Source organism: Esox lucius, chromosome 6 (assembly GCF_011004845.1).
Source record: "Esox lucius isolate fEsoLuc1 chromosome 6, fEsoLuc1.pri, whole genome shotgun sequence".
In the NCBI taxonomy this organism is placed as follows: Eukaryota; Metazoa; Chordata; class Actinopteri; order Esociformes; family Esocidae; genus Esox; species Esox lucius.
The window spans coordinates 23445909-23461077 of record NC_047574.1 but is presented as its reverse complement, the minus strand read 5'-3'; the positions used below and the strand labels follow the sequence as shown (position 1 = coordinate 23461077).

General features: G+C 45.1%; 1 protein-coding gene across 7 annotated transcripts in view; it reads right to left on the bottom strand.

Moving 5' to 3' along the window:
- gbf1 (golgi brefeldin A resistant guanine nucleotide exchange factor 1) overlaps positions 1 to 15169 on the bottom strand; it is an 80470-nt gene that overhangs the window by 18769 nt on the left and 46532 nt on the right. For 2 of the 7 annotated variants that reach the window (XM_034292933.1, XM_034292935.1), the window contains exons 5-21: positions 12515 to 12633; positions 11978 to 12086; positions 11488 to 11548; positions 8020 to 8074; positions 6039 to 6074; positions 5296 to 5434; positions 4568 to 4776; positions 4289 to 4469; positions 3920 to 4131; positions 3742 to 3840; positions 3417 to 3611; positions 3008 to 3203; positions 2597 to 2713; positions 2286 to 2374; positions 1780 to 1982; positions 1135 to 1258; positions 449 to 574 (exon numbers count right to left, since the gene is read on the bottom strand). In XM_034292933.1, coding sequence (XP_034148824.1) covers positions 449 to 574; positions 1135 to 1258; positions 1780 to 1982; positions 2286 to 2374; positions 2597 to 2713; positions 3008 to 3203; positions 3417 to 3611; positions 3742 to 3840; positions 3920 to 4131; positions 4289 to 4469; positions 4568 to 4776; positions 5296 to 5434; positions 6039 to 6074; positions 8020 to 8074; positions 11488 to 11548; positions 11978 to 12086; positions 12515 to 12633 — 2270 coding nt within the window. The remainder of the gene's footprint in view (positions 1 to 448; positions 575 to 1134; positions 1259 to 1779; positions 1983 to 2285; positions 2375 to 2596; positions 2714 to 3007; positions 3204 to 3416; positions 3612 to 3741; positions 3841 to 3919; positions 4132 to 4288; positions 4470 to 4567; positions 4777 to 5295; positions 5435 to 6038; positions 6075 to 8019; positions 8075 to 11487; positions 11549 to 11977; positions 12087 to 12514; positions 12634 to 15169) is intronic. The other 5 variants (XM_010870272.5, XM_010870277.5, XM_034292936.1 and 2 more) reach the window with 4 other exon arrangements.

Sequence of the window (15169 nt, the reverse complement as noted above, 5' to 3'; positions counted from 1 at the left end):
CAGGAGGTCAGCCTTTACCATCAGAGGCTCTGAAACAACCAGGGCAGCAGACTAATGCAGGGTGTCTAAAAGGGTCTTAACCAGGTCCCTGGGGGGATCCATCTCTACGTGCCATCAGAGCCATCAGCAGGGGTGATCGGTGTCAGAACCAGCACATGCGGGCAGGTCCATCTTCAGTAACGCCGCTATTCGGCCATGGCATGTTGGAAAATATTTGCTTCCCTTTCCTTGATGTTAATACATGTCGGCAAATCTTCCCATTCTAAATAAACTAATATAGTGGATGGCGTACAGGAACTAAACCAATCTATTGTTATTTTACTAAAGCAATATAATTCATCCTTTCGCTCACTAGAGTATTTGCCTTAAGTTCAACCTACCAACAACAAGTGACAAATGTAATCCTTTAGCCATAGCCATTTCTTAACCGGGAGAATTGTGTGTTCACCTCAACGGTCATGGGAATGTTCTGCTTGCGAACGTTGTGGTTGTGCTGGTCCGTGTTGAGCATGATGACCGCGTAGGCCAAGGCAAAGCCTGCATCGTTGGTCATGAAGGGAGAGCCGTTCACTTTCTACACACACACCCACACAAAGAGAGAGAGGAAGAAAACAACTTAAGCCTCCATCCATATATACATCAACAGCTGACATCCAAGTACTATTTCAGGTACAGTTCAGTACAATCATCAATAACTACCTATGACATAGCATCTAAACATCGATGTTTGTCCTACTGAATAGTGGAAAGAGACACGTGGGGTGTAAGAATAACTGAGTGAACTCATTGAAGGCGATTGTGTGTATGGAGAGAGACTATGTAAAGACAATACTAGGAATACCTTCCAGGTCACAAGGACGACCCCCTGTTATTTAAGGAGCCCCCCCCCCCTGATTCTGTCCCCCTGCCCTGGATAAACAGGAGGTTATGTCAGCCTGGCCACTGGGACCACGACATTTTCCTCTTCGCCTAATTACATGAGCAACAACGTCCCTGTCCTTGATTCAAATCTGGGTCGTCTTTCCACCGGACGTAATTACAACAGGGACAGTCGGCCATGGAAAAAGTGAGTGAAAGCAAGAGCGAGAGCGAGGGAGAGAGTGAGCCTTCCAGGCCGGTCTGGAGAGGACTTACATGCCAAGTGTCTGTGAAGGTTTCCAGAAGCCTGTGGATGACTGGAGCCTCTCCGGGCAGTCTGAAGGCCTCCAGGTACAGACGCAGAGCTTCATCGATACGTAACCCCTGGAAGGTGAATGTACTGCACATGGACATGTGACAATGAGAACAATGCACTAACTATACAATCATATAAATCATGTGTGTGTGTGTACTACCAGTGAAAAGTTTGGACACCTTCTTATTCAAGGGTATTTCTTCAGTTTAAATATTTCCCCCAATGTAAAATAATAGTGAAGACAACAAACCTATGAACTATATCCCTTTGCAATAACAATGTGTTATTTCATAGTTTGGATGTTGTCACTATTATTCTACAAAGTGGGAAATAGTAAAACTTAAGTAATTCCTTTGAATGAGTAGGTATGTCCAAACTGACTGGTCCTGGGTATATATGCGCTTACATTTCCTGTTAGGGCATTTTAACAATTAGAAACATTTGTGTACAGCATTTGTCTGTGCAATTTTGTAGGATTGATGACTAATCAACTATTAGTGTTCACTGTCTTTTTTCCCCCACTTCTAGTATAAACAATTTAGATCCAAAAAAAGCAAACTGTTTGTAATGTACGTTGAAAGACATCATGAAGGCGGGGCTCCTACTTGACAAAGCTGTCCAGAAGCTCCATGTGCCGGCGGTCACTGATGAACTCTCCGATCTGCTTCTTGTCGAGGCGGGGATTCTCACGGAGCCACTGGGCCACCTCATTGTTGTCCATGGGGCTGCTAAGAAGACCCTTTTCCTGCAGGAACTGGATGCCCTTCTTAGGCTTTTGGTTGAACTGCTCTGTGCCGCTGTTCAAAAGCTAGACAAAACAAAACAGAAATACATTGACTTGACCGGAGTGTCACTTGGGCTCATAGCCACGCCTGGAGATCAGGAATCAGGTGAACACAGCCACATGTCTTTGGAAGACACACTGCTTGCAATGCGGCTGCAAGTACAAAAAGTGGGCCATTTTGTGACGTGAAATGACGCTGCTACACTTTAAAAAGTCACTAGCTTCAATGCCTGATTTATGTAAAAGTCTGAGATACTGTACATGTGGCAGACAATTACCTACCATGTAGCATAAGGTTTTAAAAAACAACAAATTCATAAAACATACCTTCTTTCTATTTCTGATTTCCAACAGTTCTTGAGAATCGGGTAAACAACAGGAAAAGCGCTGTGGTATTTTAATTTCTTTCTTCTCAGCTGAAAAAAATGAAAACACACTTAACTTTCAATTCCATTTTTATCAACGAAATGCATTCAATAAATTCAGTTTTATAATCAACAGTTGTCACAAAGTGGCTTTACAGACACCCACCCTAAAACCTCAAAAAACAACCAATAAGACGTTGAAGCCCTTAAGGACCATAATTCTAACCCAGCGCTTGAGGAGACTGGACTACCGGTTATCTGAATGAAACCAACCTGGTTCTGTGTCGTCCTGGTCTTGCCTGCCCAGTGTCATCTTCTCCGCCATCAGGTGTCCGCTGGTGGGTGGCAGAGGCACGCTGTCAGCCTCTGCAACATTTGGACCGCTGGCTTCTACAGCCAGAACAATAGGAATGACTATCCAACTCTATGCATCTGATACAACCGTTGTAGGTCAAAGCTGTGTGCTGGAGAACCTTATTAGTCATAAATGTAATAACAAAAATGTAGCACATAGGTTTGGGCAAAAGGTTCTCTAACAATATGGTTTATGATGAGTATCAAAATGTGAGTACTGTAGCACCAGAAGTTAATTTACACATTTTTATCAACATAGGTGTCATAATGGCTGATCACAACCAACAATTATAATTAAAATATCTAACATTTGAGAGAAACATACTATACCTGTGGTTGTCTCCGTACTATCACTGGTTAAATCTACCCCTTCCGCCAACATGGTTTCTGTTGATTGGTCCTGTTGTGCGGTGTTGTTTAGCACCTTGGCCTGGCAGTGGGCCTCTGTGCTGTCAATCACAGTCAGAAGGGCCTCTAGTGAGAGGAGGTGGGTTGTGTAGAGTTGTCCAGACACAGGGAAGGCATTCTACAAGACCGTGACACAAACAAGACGTAGGTCAACAAGGAACAATGTTACCCCGACCGTTAACAGCATGGGACACGGTGAAATGCATCGGAAAAAAGTTAAGGCCTTGACTGAACTGGACACTAATGCAGACTACAAGTCGATAAAATCCAAAGATGTCAGAGTGATCATGTGGCCAAACGTGGCAAAAGCGTAGGCGCGCCCAGGACCCACCTTGGAAAGCAGCTTGGTGAGGTCCTCAAACAGGTTGGAACAGTAGAAATCACAGTCGTGGTTGATGTAGAGCTCTGTGACAAAGCTGGGGATCCTCAAGAGCTGCACCAGGGCCTCCAGCGCCATCTCCTTCATCTCATAAGGCATCTTCAAGTTCTCCGACGTGATGATGTCCATCAGCTTCTTCAGGTACATCTGTGCAGACGGAGAGAGGAAGGTCAGTGTTCATTTGGCTTATGTGGATGAGCACGCGGTCACGTTAAACTAGTCATTAGTAAGTGAACCAACGGGACAATGACCGAAGCAAAATAAACACTCCAAATACCTCAAGCTGAAACTTCAAATGTTCTCGCATGCTCTCGAAGAGTAAGAAGCACGCTCGCAGGGAGGCGGCGTAGAGGTTCAGACGGTCCACAGTTAGCAGCTGAGATGGGAAAAAACACCTTTAGTCACGTTGTACCAAGTAGACCTGAACCACTCCACAAGCCTGGGAAGCACGGTACCTGGAAGAGGTGTCTGCAGAGTTCGTCTTTGACCAGGCAGAGCAGCGACTGATAGGGGGCGATGTGGGCCGCCTCGAGGGCCACGGTCAGCAGCTGGAGGCCCATGTGCATCATGGCGTCCGTGTTGTGTCGGTCATGGGGGTTGGTCAACGAGATGAGGAAGCGGAAGAGCTCCCGCAGGCAGGGCAGGCCGTAGGGGACAAGAGCCGCGCCTGGGTGGGACAGCAAAGAACATGACAGGTGGGAACTGATTCAAGGTGGCCACCTAGGGAACGTAGGGTGGAACCAGATATAAAAAGGAGACAGTGGGAAGTAATGCGTGGGGAAACCCAAAAGTGAATACGGCTGCTGATTGTTCGGAGGGCTCACCATCCTCACCATCTCTCTGCGTTTGCTGCGGCGTGAAGCGGACGCCTCTGGGGTTGACGTAGTCCATGTCATGTACCGAGGCGGAGTCCGACTGCTCGGCCACAGAGTCCCGGTCCTCCAGGACCTCGGGGATGGACTCCACGGACGCTGACTGGGCACGTTCCACCGGTCTCCCCTCAGTCTGGGACGAGACACAGAAACATCAGCGGATGAACATCGGCGAGATTCAAAACCGCGAAAGAAACATAAGACGGACGATTTCTGTCACCCAGTGCCCACCTGAGAGTCCAGGTGTCCAGGTTCTGTTGAGGGCGAAGGGGCCATGCCGGGGGTGGTGGAAGCCGAGCTGCTCTGGTCCAGGTCAGTCAGGTCCTCTCTGGAGGTGGCCTTGGAGCAGGTCTCCAGGCCACTGTCTGTGGGGCTGGACATGGAGGAGGCCACACTGTCCGAGACAGACAAACTGCCCTGCTCGATGAACGGGACTCCGCCTGGCACAAACAGAGCCACGTAAAATTTCTGTTGTTAAAGATCGCCTCTCCAGACATTGCCACTCAATTCATCGTTCCAGCCTTTGGACCAAATCGGTTTCTCCAACCCAGTGGATCCCCCTCCAGAATCCCCAACAGATCACATTTTATTTCCAGCCCCAGACAAACAAACCTGAGTTCAACATGTCAACTCATTATCAGTCCCTCACTGTGTTGAATGGTATGTTTGTCAGGAGTTACAACAAAATTGGATACTGTTGGGGGTACTTAAGGACCAGAGTAGGAACAACTGCTCTAAGCTGGTATTTACCAAAGAAGCATTTGTTATAAATGTTATGGAGAGGCATTCATTGATATGTTTGGTCAATGATCTGCCTTGCATATATATTGCTACACGGTCGATTTGGTTCTTTACTTTATACCCTGTTATGTTTATCTGTTTAATCTTTAATATTTATTTTTTACAAATTAAACAATGATGATCTAATCACAAAACCTTGACAGAAGACGGGGTCTCACCCGAGAGGTTGTTGTTGCTAAGGGTGGGCTGGTCCAAGCCGCCGGTGGCGCTCCGAACCATGTGGCGGGGGGGGCGGGGTGAGCGCTTCTGCTTCTTCCACTTTGACGACTCACTCATCCCACCGGCACGCATCTTCAGCTGAAAACAGTAAAACACATTCAGTACACACACACACAATCTCTGGATGTATTTCTGGCTAGGGGTGTTAATATGATCAGACTGTACAGACGACAGTGGTGTATCAGGTTGGGCTTTTAAAGGCCATAGGATCCTTTCACATATTTGAACAGTGCCCATCTCTAAGTCTAAAAAGAGAAAGTGAAAGACAGGCATCTGAAAAACACGACAGTCACCCATAACAAATGTCTACACATGCTCCATCTTTCTCTACAAACGCCCAGACAGCACAAAACTCAACCAAACTACAAGTGACAATACATGTATGAGGGTGTAAAAAGAGAATACAACAAGGTCAAAAATTTGCTTCAACACAAAGAAATGTAATCAACCACGAAACAAATAATGGCAAGGGTATGTCTGTGTACTTCCCAATTCCACCTACTAAATAAATACATAAATGAATCTACATCTGTATGGTAGAGACCTCAAGGTATACAAAAATGACCCTGGCCCTTGGGCTTCATGTATGAATCTTGAGAAGTGGGCAGTTAGAGGGTTCAAAATGGGGGGTGGGGGGGGGGATGGTCATTCACCAACTGAGTCACTAGAGTCATCTCCTTACCTGCACACGTTTGTTTTTCCACAAGATATTGTAAGCCTCAGGAGAGAAGGGGGCAGGTGCCCATGATTAGTGATGGGCGACATGTCAGCAGCAGCAGGCAGACAACAGACTCAGTCAGTGATGCATGGGGAGGGGGGCATCCAAACACAGCAGCATGCAACCCCCCCACCCCGGGGCTTGTTTGGGACAGGGGGGTGGTTTAGGAGAGTGAAAGGCTCAATGCAGAGATATTTAAGACCTTGCAAACAGTAAACATGATCTCCCCCCGACTTGGCCAATCACTTTCATTTTAACACTGATGGATCTCTACGACAACTTCACCCAATTTTAGTCAAAATCATGCCAATAGAGTCCGATATTTGAATTGGGTTATCAAGACTGAAGACCTTAAGCGCTGGTACCACATGTCCTAACTGACTGAAACAGGTCAATGGATAAACGCTTCGTTCTAACACCAGCGTGTAGGTGATGCTTTTGCATATGTTGACTTTTGACAGTGTTTACCAAACGGAGTTAATATGTAAATATTCCTGACTGAATAATATACATTTATGCCAGTCCACACCCACTTTAATATTTATAGGTTTTATTTTTTTTTTAAATACTGCGTTGAGCAATCTGTCTACAGATGCAGGATGTCATGTTTTGTGCAGGTGGATCATTTTGTGCATTAAAAGGCATTTATGTATTTCAGAAAATAAAGAAATTGCGCGAAATCCATGAACTCGGAAAGCATCGTTTCTTAGAATTTTTTTTTGAAATGTTGTAACTGAAGGATAAACAAGAATAGGGTTGGGACCTTGGTAAATGTTGCGTTTTAAGTGCTGGTTGTCACCACACTTAAGGCAGTCAGCGTCATTTTGAAAATGCCAGATTTCGATGATATGACAAAGTCAGGCAATCAGACAAAAGGTCAGGCATTATTATGGAAATGCTCTAGGTTGACAATTCTGGTTGCCATCAATTATTTATGCTGGTGTTTGTGGCAGTTGAGGGGGTATGATTGAGAAACAAGTGTCAGACCTCATACCATTGTAAGCACTAAAAGTAAAACTGTCAGTTAAATGTTTAATCCAAGCCACAAACCCACCTGAATTTGCGATATACCAACATAAAATGGGTATGAAATTAAAAACGGAGGTAACTTATTTTGACGAAACACCTGAAACCATTAACATTTATTTTCCTTTGTAAAATCTAAGTTGAATTTAATGGTATAATAAATAACATTGAACCACAAAATAATGAAATGTCTTTATATGTTGTAATGTGTTTATAATTTTTTTAAATGTGTGCTGTGAATTCTTAAAACTAAAGGAAACCGATGAAAAAGCTGACAAATCCCTAAAATACATCCTCATGCATTCACTTCAGAAATACATTCCACCTCGGGCACACTGTAATGCATTAGCAAAGAGCCAAGAGCCAATAGAAGTGGTTCGTATGAAGTACCCTCTCTAAGCCTCTCTGATTGGTGTTTTTAGGCTGCTCAGGACAAATAAGATCCTGTGTGTCCAGGATACACAACGGGATCTGTGGGAAAGGAACACAGGCGAATGTGCATTCTGAAAAGAAGAAATTCAACCCAGACAATAAAATATAAGAGGCAGGATGTGATGAGACGGCGGTGATATTTGGAAAAGCACACGAAAACGATGGATTGACACAGTGGGAGGGAGTGAGGGCATATACTGGGAGTCCAGCTGTAATACTGCAAGGTATGGTATAATTCACATGTAAAAACACTTTTGGGGGCCAGTCAAAAAACAAACTGTTGATTACATCATGCACTTCGAAGTCAGACAAAAAGAGGTGCTGTTGCAATGGCCGTCCCTGCAGAGTAACATTATTATTCCAAGCGCTACGGGGATGACAGTAACAGAAGAACAGGGGAAGAGGAGAGGGAGCGACTGCAAGCATGTGAGCCAAAGCCAGACATACTGTAAAGAGCACATTCAACATCTAGACAGTCCCAGCTTACCTTCTTCATGTTGGCACCCACAAAACTTTTGGCCTCCTCTTTAAATTGGGGTAGTCTGGGGGAAAAAAGAAGGGACAAATGAATCATCTGGTAAACTGTGGCGCGCGTCCCCTCCGCTGCCTTAAGTTCCTGAGCCTTGTCAACCTTTGATGTCAATCCAAGGTAATTCATTAATGAGCCACCGTGAGGCGACAGGAAACCTGATATCCACGCCAACGAAGCCTTTCCGTCCGTTGGCAGAGGATATATAAGGATGAGTCACTTTCATGTCATCCGGGATGATGAATATGCAGGAGAACACCGATGGCTGTAAGCCCTAGGAACCTATATATCACCAAGGGCACTGCTTGAATACCACCATTTAGACTAACATGGAAACTGCTCTGAACGGCCAAACACTGAACACACCATGTCTAGAGTAACCTCATGTCAATCACAGCTTTTAAAGCCTTTTTTACATCAGCAGTTGTCAGAGTAGCAGTTGTTTAAAAAAAAATACGCAACCGAAAAGCCAAGCAACAAGAAATGTAAGCACAGTGGCTTGAAAAGAACTCCTAGTCAAGCTGAAATGTAGAAAAGCTTTGTGGGGTGTTGAGTCCTCTGCTGGCAGTGCCAGGTGAAGATTATAAGAGCACATGACCTTTTAAGGCCACATTGTTTATCAGTATCCAAGCAGGGACCTTTTTTGTTAATTGTTAAATCAAAGCATTAAATTAAATCCCAAATCCTTGCAGACAACAAAAGAGAAACATTGAGTTGACAGTTGACAATTTCTTAAAGGTAAACAAACCCCCACAGGACAATAGATCTCCAGTAACAGTGGTGATTAACCTTGCTATAGGGCTTTAGAACATGGTTACAATGATAATATCATGGACAGCCAGGACCTGCCATCATAGCCGTTTACTAGTTTAATAGTAGAGTCATTTTATATCCCTCAGCTTATTACCAAAACCAATGAGGGGTGAGTGCTTTGTCCTGTAAAAATTAGGATGCCAGCTTTACAAGGTTTTTGGTCGACTAACTAAAACTCCAGGTAAATAACCACCAACACAAAACAATGCATCGGAGCCACCTGGCTTAGAGAGGCAATCTGTCTCTTAGGGCCCCACGTCTTCATTCCCGAGCCAGGTGACGAGCGTCTCAGTGGCTGGATGAGACGAGCGGCGCAGCGTAATGCTCTGTACTCATCACACATTGTCTGAGAGCCCTCTGCTCTGTGGACTCTTGGGATTTGCGGCGAATGAGATGTCACAGGCTGACAGGAACGCGCGTGCGCACACAACCAGAGCAGGAGTGGGACGGGGCCTCCAACGTTAACTCGGCATTAATGGTGTTGTCTTGCAAGCTAGATTATTGGATGATCTGTGGGTCCAACAGATTAACATCCTTAATGCTTTCAGCAGGCGATCTAAGCCTCCTCCTGAACACTCGATGAGATCCGCTGTTCATTATGGCCTGCCTGGGAGGCAGCCCAAGGCTCTCATCTTTATTATGGAAGACGCTGTGGACAAGAGTGTGCAGGCCAGCCAATAAATGAAGAGCCTGCATGGGCGTGTGTGTACACACATATTACTATAGTTCAGGCATACACAAAAATAAAAAGCAAATGGAAATGTTTCAATATGAGGACATTTTGCTGGTCTCCACTTGTAGGAAGCCTATTTAAAAAAATGTAGAGATGTTTTAGAGATTTAGAGTAAATGTTAAATGTTTTATCTGATTCAATTACTAATGTAATACAAAAAATCTATTTTGTCATAAAATAACAATAAATAGACAGGATTATAATATTAATAAACACCATTTCTTTATTACATTTTAAACCAATTTCCTGTAACCATTTAAGCTGATTTTCAGACCAGCTTTCTGATAGTTGTAGCCATCAGTTGTCACAATAAATATAACCCATAACCGCAGGTTTAGTTTCCAAGGCTCTACCATTATAGTCTACACATGGCAATAAAAGAGGACAGAAAAAATGCCACAATAAGGGGTCAGCGTGGGCCATGGAAAACTGGTGCTTGCGATTGACATTCTTAATGTACTTCTACGTAGGAGTGACAGAAGGCAGTTCTTAGAATACGGCCGACGTCTTTCCACCACAGACACCTACTTCAACAGCAACTGCCGTCATTCTTTCCTATTTCAATATGCCACAAACTAATAAACAGTGCTGTAAAACATCTGATACGCTGCTACGGGGCACAGCGCTGAACTTCCAACGCCAACACTAATGGACAAAGACTGTCCTGCTGGCGACTTGCTGATATCAACGGCTTCATCGTGACGATGATACCACATTCCTTTAACAAATCCTGCATCAAATAGCCTTGTCTGAGGTTCACGCGCCTCCAAGACAGGGAATTACACCGTGACTTTGATTTGAGCTCTGTTTGCTCTTGCAATGGCGAGGCAGGGGGGGCCATAATACATTTAGGGAATGAGACGACTCTATTCCGTCTGAATTTCAGATCGTTTTTTTTTTTTTTTGCGGGATTACTGGCCATGCTAATTCTGTGTGTGTGTTTATAAGGGAGACGCATCTCTCCATCTATATGCAGATCATTCAGTCTGGCGCTCCGCAGGCTCATCCCCTCGTCTGTGAGACGATGTGACTGGAAGTCTAATGCACAGGCCTCTGGGAGAGGGGCCGAGGAGCGACGGGGCGTTCTGCCTCGCCACGATCAAGTCTGTAGAGAATCGTGTCAACGCATTAGTGAATCAGCACCCGGTTCACCTCTGAATGCTGAGGGAAATTAGGGGGCAATGACTTACAATAACTTGCCAGGAATTACTCCATCATCACTACTTATCAAACTGACTTAATATTGGTCAAATCTTCCATCAGGACCATTGGTGCTTTCGCAGGGTTTACAGAAGCAACGGCGCCCAGTTCGGATCACTAGGACAGGGATTTTCAGTTGGAGAAATGATATTCAGAGTACAAAGTCCCACACTAATTATGAAGCAACTTGTATGAATAACACATTTATCATTTACACAGAGCACAGCAGTAAACCCTAACCTCACACCTTTCCCTCCCAATGGTTTCTGGGTAGGCACTCTAATCCAATATCCAAATTGAAAAGGGTCTCTACAGAGAAACTGGAAGTTCATTTCCTGAAGGGTTTTGTGCCAAGTGTACAGTCGGGAAGAATGGGCTTGGAGTGCACACACATCGACCAGCACACACACACATACATCCACAGACCAACCGATCCACCAACCCACCCACTCACTCCAAAAATCCATTCATCCACCCACCCACCCACCCACAAATCCATTCATCCACCCACCTACACATCCACCCAAATCAATTTATCCACCCACCCACCCACACACACACACACAGACAGACCAACCCACCCACAAATCCATCCATCCACACACACACACACACACACACACACACACAAATGTATCCACCTACCCACCCACCCAACCAGCCACGCCACCACCCCTCACCTGGAGAACAGCAGCTGCACCATGTCCACCAGTGTGTGTTCGGCTGATTTCCTCAGGAGCTCTGTGGAGAAGGCAAAACAAACAGGACAGGTGCCATCAGAGCCTGGAGGGCCTGAGAAGAGAGGTCAGACTGGGACCTCCCGTCTGTCTATGTTTGGCCTGGATTACCAGTGCATTTTATTAAAGCAAATCTCAGGGACTAAGGGAGGGAGGCCAGGGGGGTTGGTGAAGGGCTGAATGTGTGGAATGACTGAGACTTGGAGTTGAGCGGTAGAGATCATCTAAACATTACGCTGGCGTGATGAACACCCTAAGGGCGTGAAAGCTAAACGTGGGAATCACTTCTGAGTCAATTTTTTTTCTCCCCCATCCTGGAAAAGCTTCATAAAATACAGCTTAGAGTGGCTTTCTAACAAAGTATGTGAACTAGGTGAATATTTTACTTTCAGGTACCCATCAGCGGAAAGAATTAAAAAGAGAGCAAACTCACCGCTGAGGCGCATCTCAAAGCAGATGCGAAAACACGACTGCATGATCTCACACACAGACTCGTTAGTAAGGTGAGCTCCGACCGGCGTGAGCAACAGCGTCCTCAGGACCTGTCACAGCAGACACACAGTTTACAGAAGGGTGTGTGTGTGTGTGTAACATTCCGTCACAGCAGACGCACAGTGTACAGAAGGGGAGTGTGTGCGCGCGCGCGCGCGTACACACATCTGTTTGTTCTGACACAGCGCCTGTACGTGTGTTTGTAACATTCAGCGTCGGCAGTTCCACATGGGCTTTATGACATTCATCCTCAAAGGGATTCCAGCCAAGGGGTTCATACATGTAACACAACTGTAGAGTTTCAACTGAATTCCCCATAGAGCCCTACAGAGTCTGCACCCATGTCTCACTGTGACACACTACCTTTAACAAGGAGGAGACATTTGAGAGGGCCCCCTCGGGTTGGTTGGAAATTAACATGTTTAAGAGAATGTTGTCTGGTATGTCTTTAGCAGGAATATTTCAGCGCTCAGAATACCTGGAGGATTTTCATGAGCACTACTTCATCGCTGGCGGGGTCCGTCCCCACAAACCTGGCATGCGTGACAGCGTCCGCCATGTTTTCGATGGCCTCCGCCGCCGCCTCGTGGTTAGCATCTGCAAAGGAAGGACAAAATGTAAACACTTCCGTGGTAAGCAGGTATTTTAAATATTATTTTTACCAGAATTACATTGAAAAGAAAATCACTGTTCAAATCTGGACAGTCCTTCAAAACAGCATTGAGGAAGAGAAGGATGTGTGAGCCGTATCCCTTGCATGGAGGCCAGATAAGAGCAGGCAGATCCAGGGGGGTATTATTCAGAAGAATGCACACTGATATTCCCTGTGTTTTACCACATGCCAGGCAACAAGCCAACAACCTGATAAACATTTGAAGTCAGTCTTCAGCTAGACTTCAACCTGGAAATGAACATACCTGTGGGAAACATTGCTTCCAGAACCAAAATATACATAACGTGCTCGTTTTCTTTACAAATGTATTTCACTAAATACAATACTGGTTACATATCTAAAATCTTGACCCATTTTGTCCTTCCTATGCACCCACAATAAATCACATCTTTCCATGAATATGCTGATAGCTTTTTTCCTTTGTACACCTGTTATAGTCAGGGTCTTACTACAGACGGGCTCAGAAGATGCATTTTGGAGGGGGTGGGGGGCCCTAACTTACAATGTACCTCGAGACTAAAAGGCTTGAGCCAATCCTGCCCAAACAGCATATGAACATGGCATCAGCAAGGGTAAAGAAAATCTGTCAAATCACAGGATTATTATTAGTGGCAACAGGCAGTTCTCAGTTAGAGGCTTGTACCAACATTAGAAAGGTTCAAGTACCTCTGAACTAACTTGCTATTTTGCCATTGCATGATCTTCCCAAAATATAATTTTGAGAACACCTAGACTATCATATTAAATGCATCATGCCTACATAATATGTGCAGTGAGACAGGAGATTACGCATTCCCATCATTACATTAATGTGTGTTAATGCACAAACAGATGATGCAGAAAAGATGGTGTGTTTGTCTCTGATAGACACACACACACACAATCAAGCGTGGACCATCCAGAAGGTCCTTCAAAGCCCGGAGATGTAATCACCATATCAGGCCTTTTGTGGATATTGCTAGCCAATTGGCTGTCAAGGCAACGGGAGCCTGTTGTTTTGAAACCCAACCGGGGCCAGATAGCAGCCTGGAGCCAGCATGTTGTTCTTTCCCATCGCTCTTAAAGCAGCATTTCATTAACCAGGCCTAATAAGCTCCTAGAGGGAGTGGCTCAGATAATAAGAGAAAGGTGGAGCTCACCCAGTACACCATCCATTGACAGATCAACAATAGAAGGGGTTCAGGCACCGTCATTGCCACTGACCATCTAGGATCACAGTCATTAGCGAAATGAGGCGGCGATACTTCCAGTGAGATGCTTAGTGAATGAGTGTTTATGTGAAGTCGGGCAAAGCCGCGTGTGCGAACAACAGAGAACGGTTCGCATCAAGAGTCGGGCGGATGCCGAGGAGCGGCGCAACACGATTAGCGTAGTGAAACCGAGTAATGCCAACGGCCCTCGAGAGGCCAAGGCCACAACAACAGTGCCCTGAAACGGTCCCCTCCTTCCCAAGAAACTGGAGCCATGGCCTATCCAGTCGAATGTCACAAGTGATGTATAGTGATCCCACTTGGCATAGGCTACAGTCACTGGTCTAAGGAGGGGAGGACCGCTGTTAAAATTACACCAAGCACTCAGACTCACCCACAATCAAAAGAGCTGCAGAGGGACAGAGAAGAGGGATATTCTGAATGACGCACGCACGCACGCTCCATAGAGACATTCCAGTCTGCTTACCTATTTCCATTCTGATTGTTCTAAATATATAGAAGATGAATTGACAGAGTATACATTCACAGCAATGACCTGGGAGTAATTAGTAGTAACTGTTGTGCCGATGGAAAGACCAACAAATGGTCACATGGCCTGATTCCTCTATCAGATGTAATGTTGCTATAAACCTTTTGCAGCATTAAAACTAGCAGCAGAGAAAAACAAAACTAAACTACTGTTGAAAAGTTGATCAAGCATGGTGGAGGTAATGTGATGGCCTGGGGGTGCTTTGGTGGTGAAGTTGGAGAAAGAAGGTTATCACTCCATTTTGCAACACCATGCCACACCCTGTAGACAGTGCTTTCCTCCTACAACAGGACAATGATCCAAAAGCACAGCTCCAAACTATGTAAGAACTATTTAGGGAAGAAGCAGTCAGCTGGTATTCTGTCTATAATGGAGAGGCCAGCACATTCACCGGATCTCAACCCTACTGAGCTGTTGTGGGTGCAGCTTGACTGTATGGTACATAAGTGCCCATCAAACCAATCTGTCAGAGGTGCTTCAGGAAGCATAGGGTGAAGTGCATGCCTCCCAACTGAATTCAGGCATTCCATAGGTATTCCATAGCAGTAGAGTCTGATTACTCTAAAGAAATGACGAGAGATAGGTGAGTCTATAGAGCTAAACAAAGTATAAGAGGTGTGTTTATAGTGCTAAAAGAATTACAAGAGGAATAGGTGTGTGTATAGCTGCAGATATGCACCCATACTTGGTGGTTGTATGAGCAAGCCAAAGCAAACAATA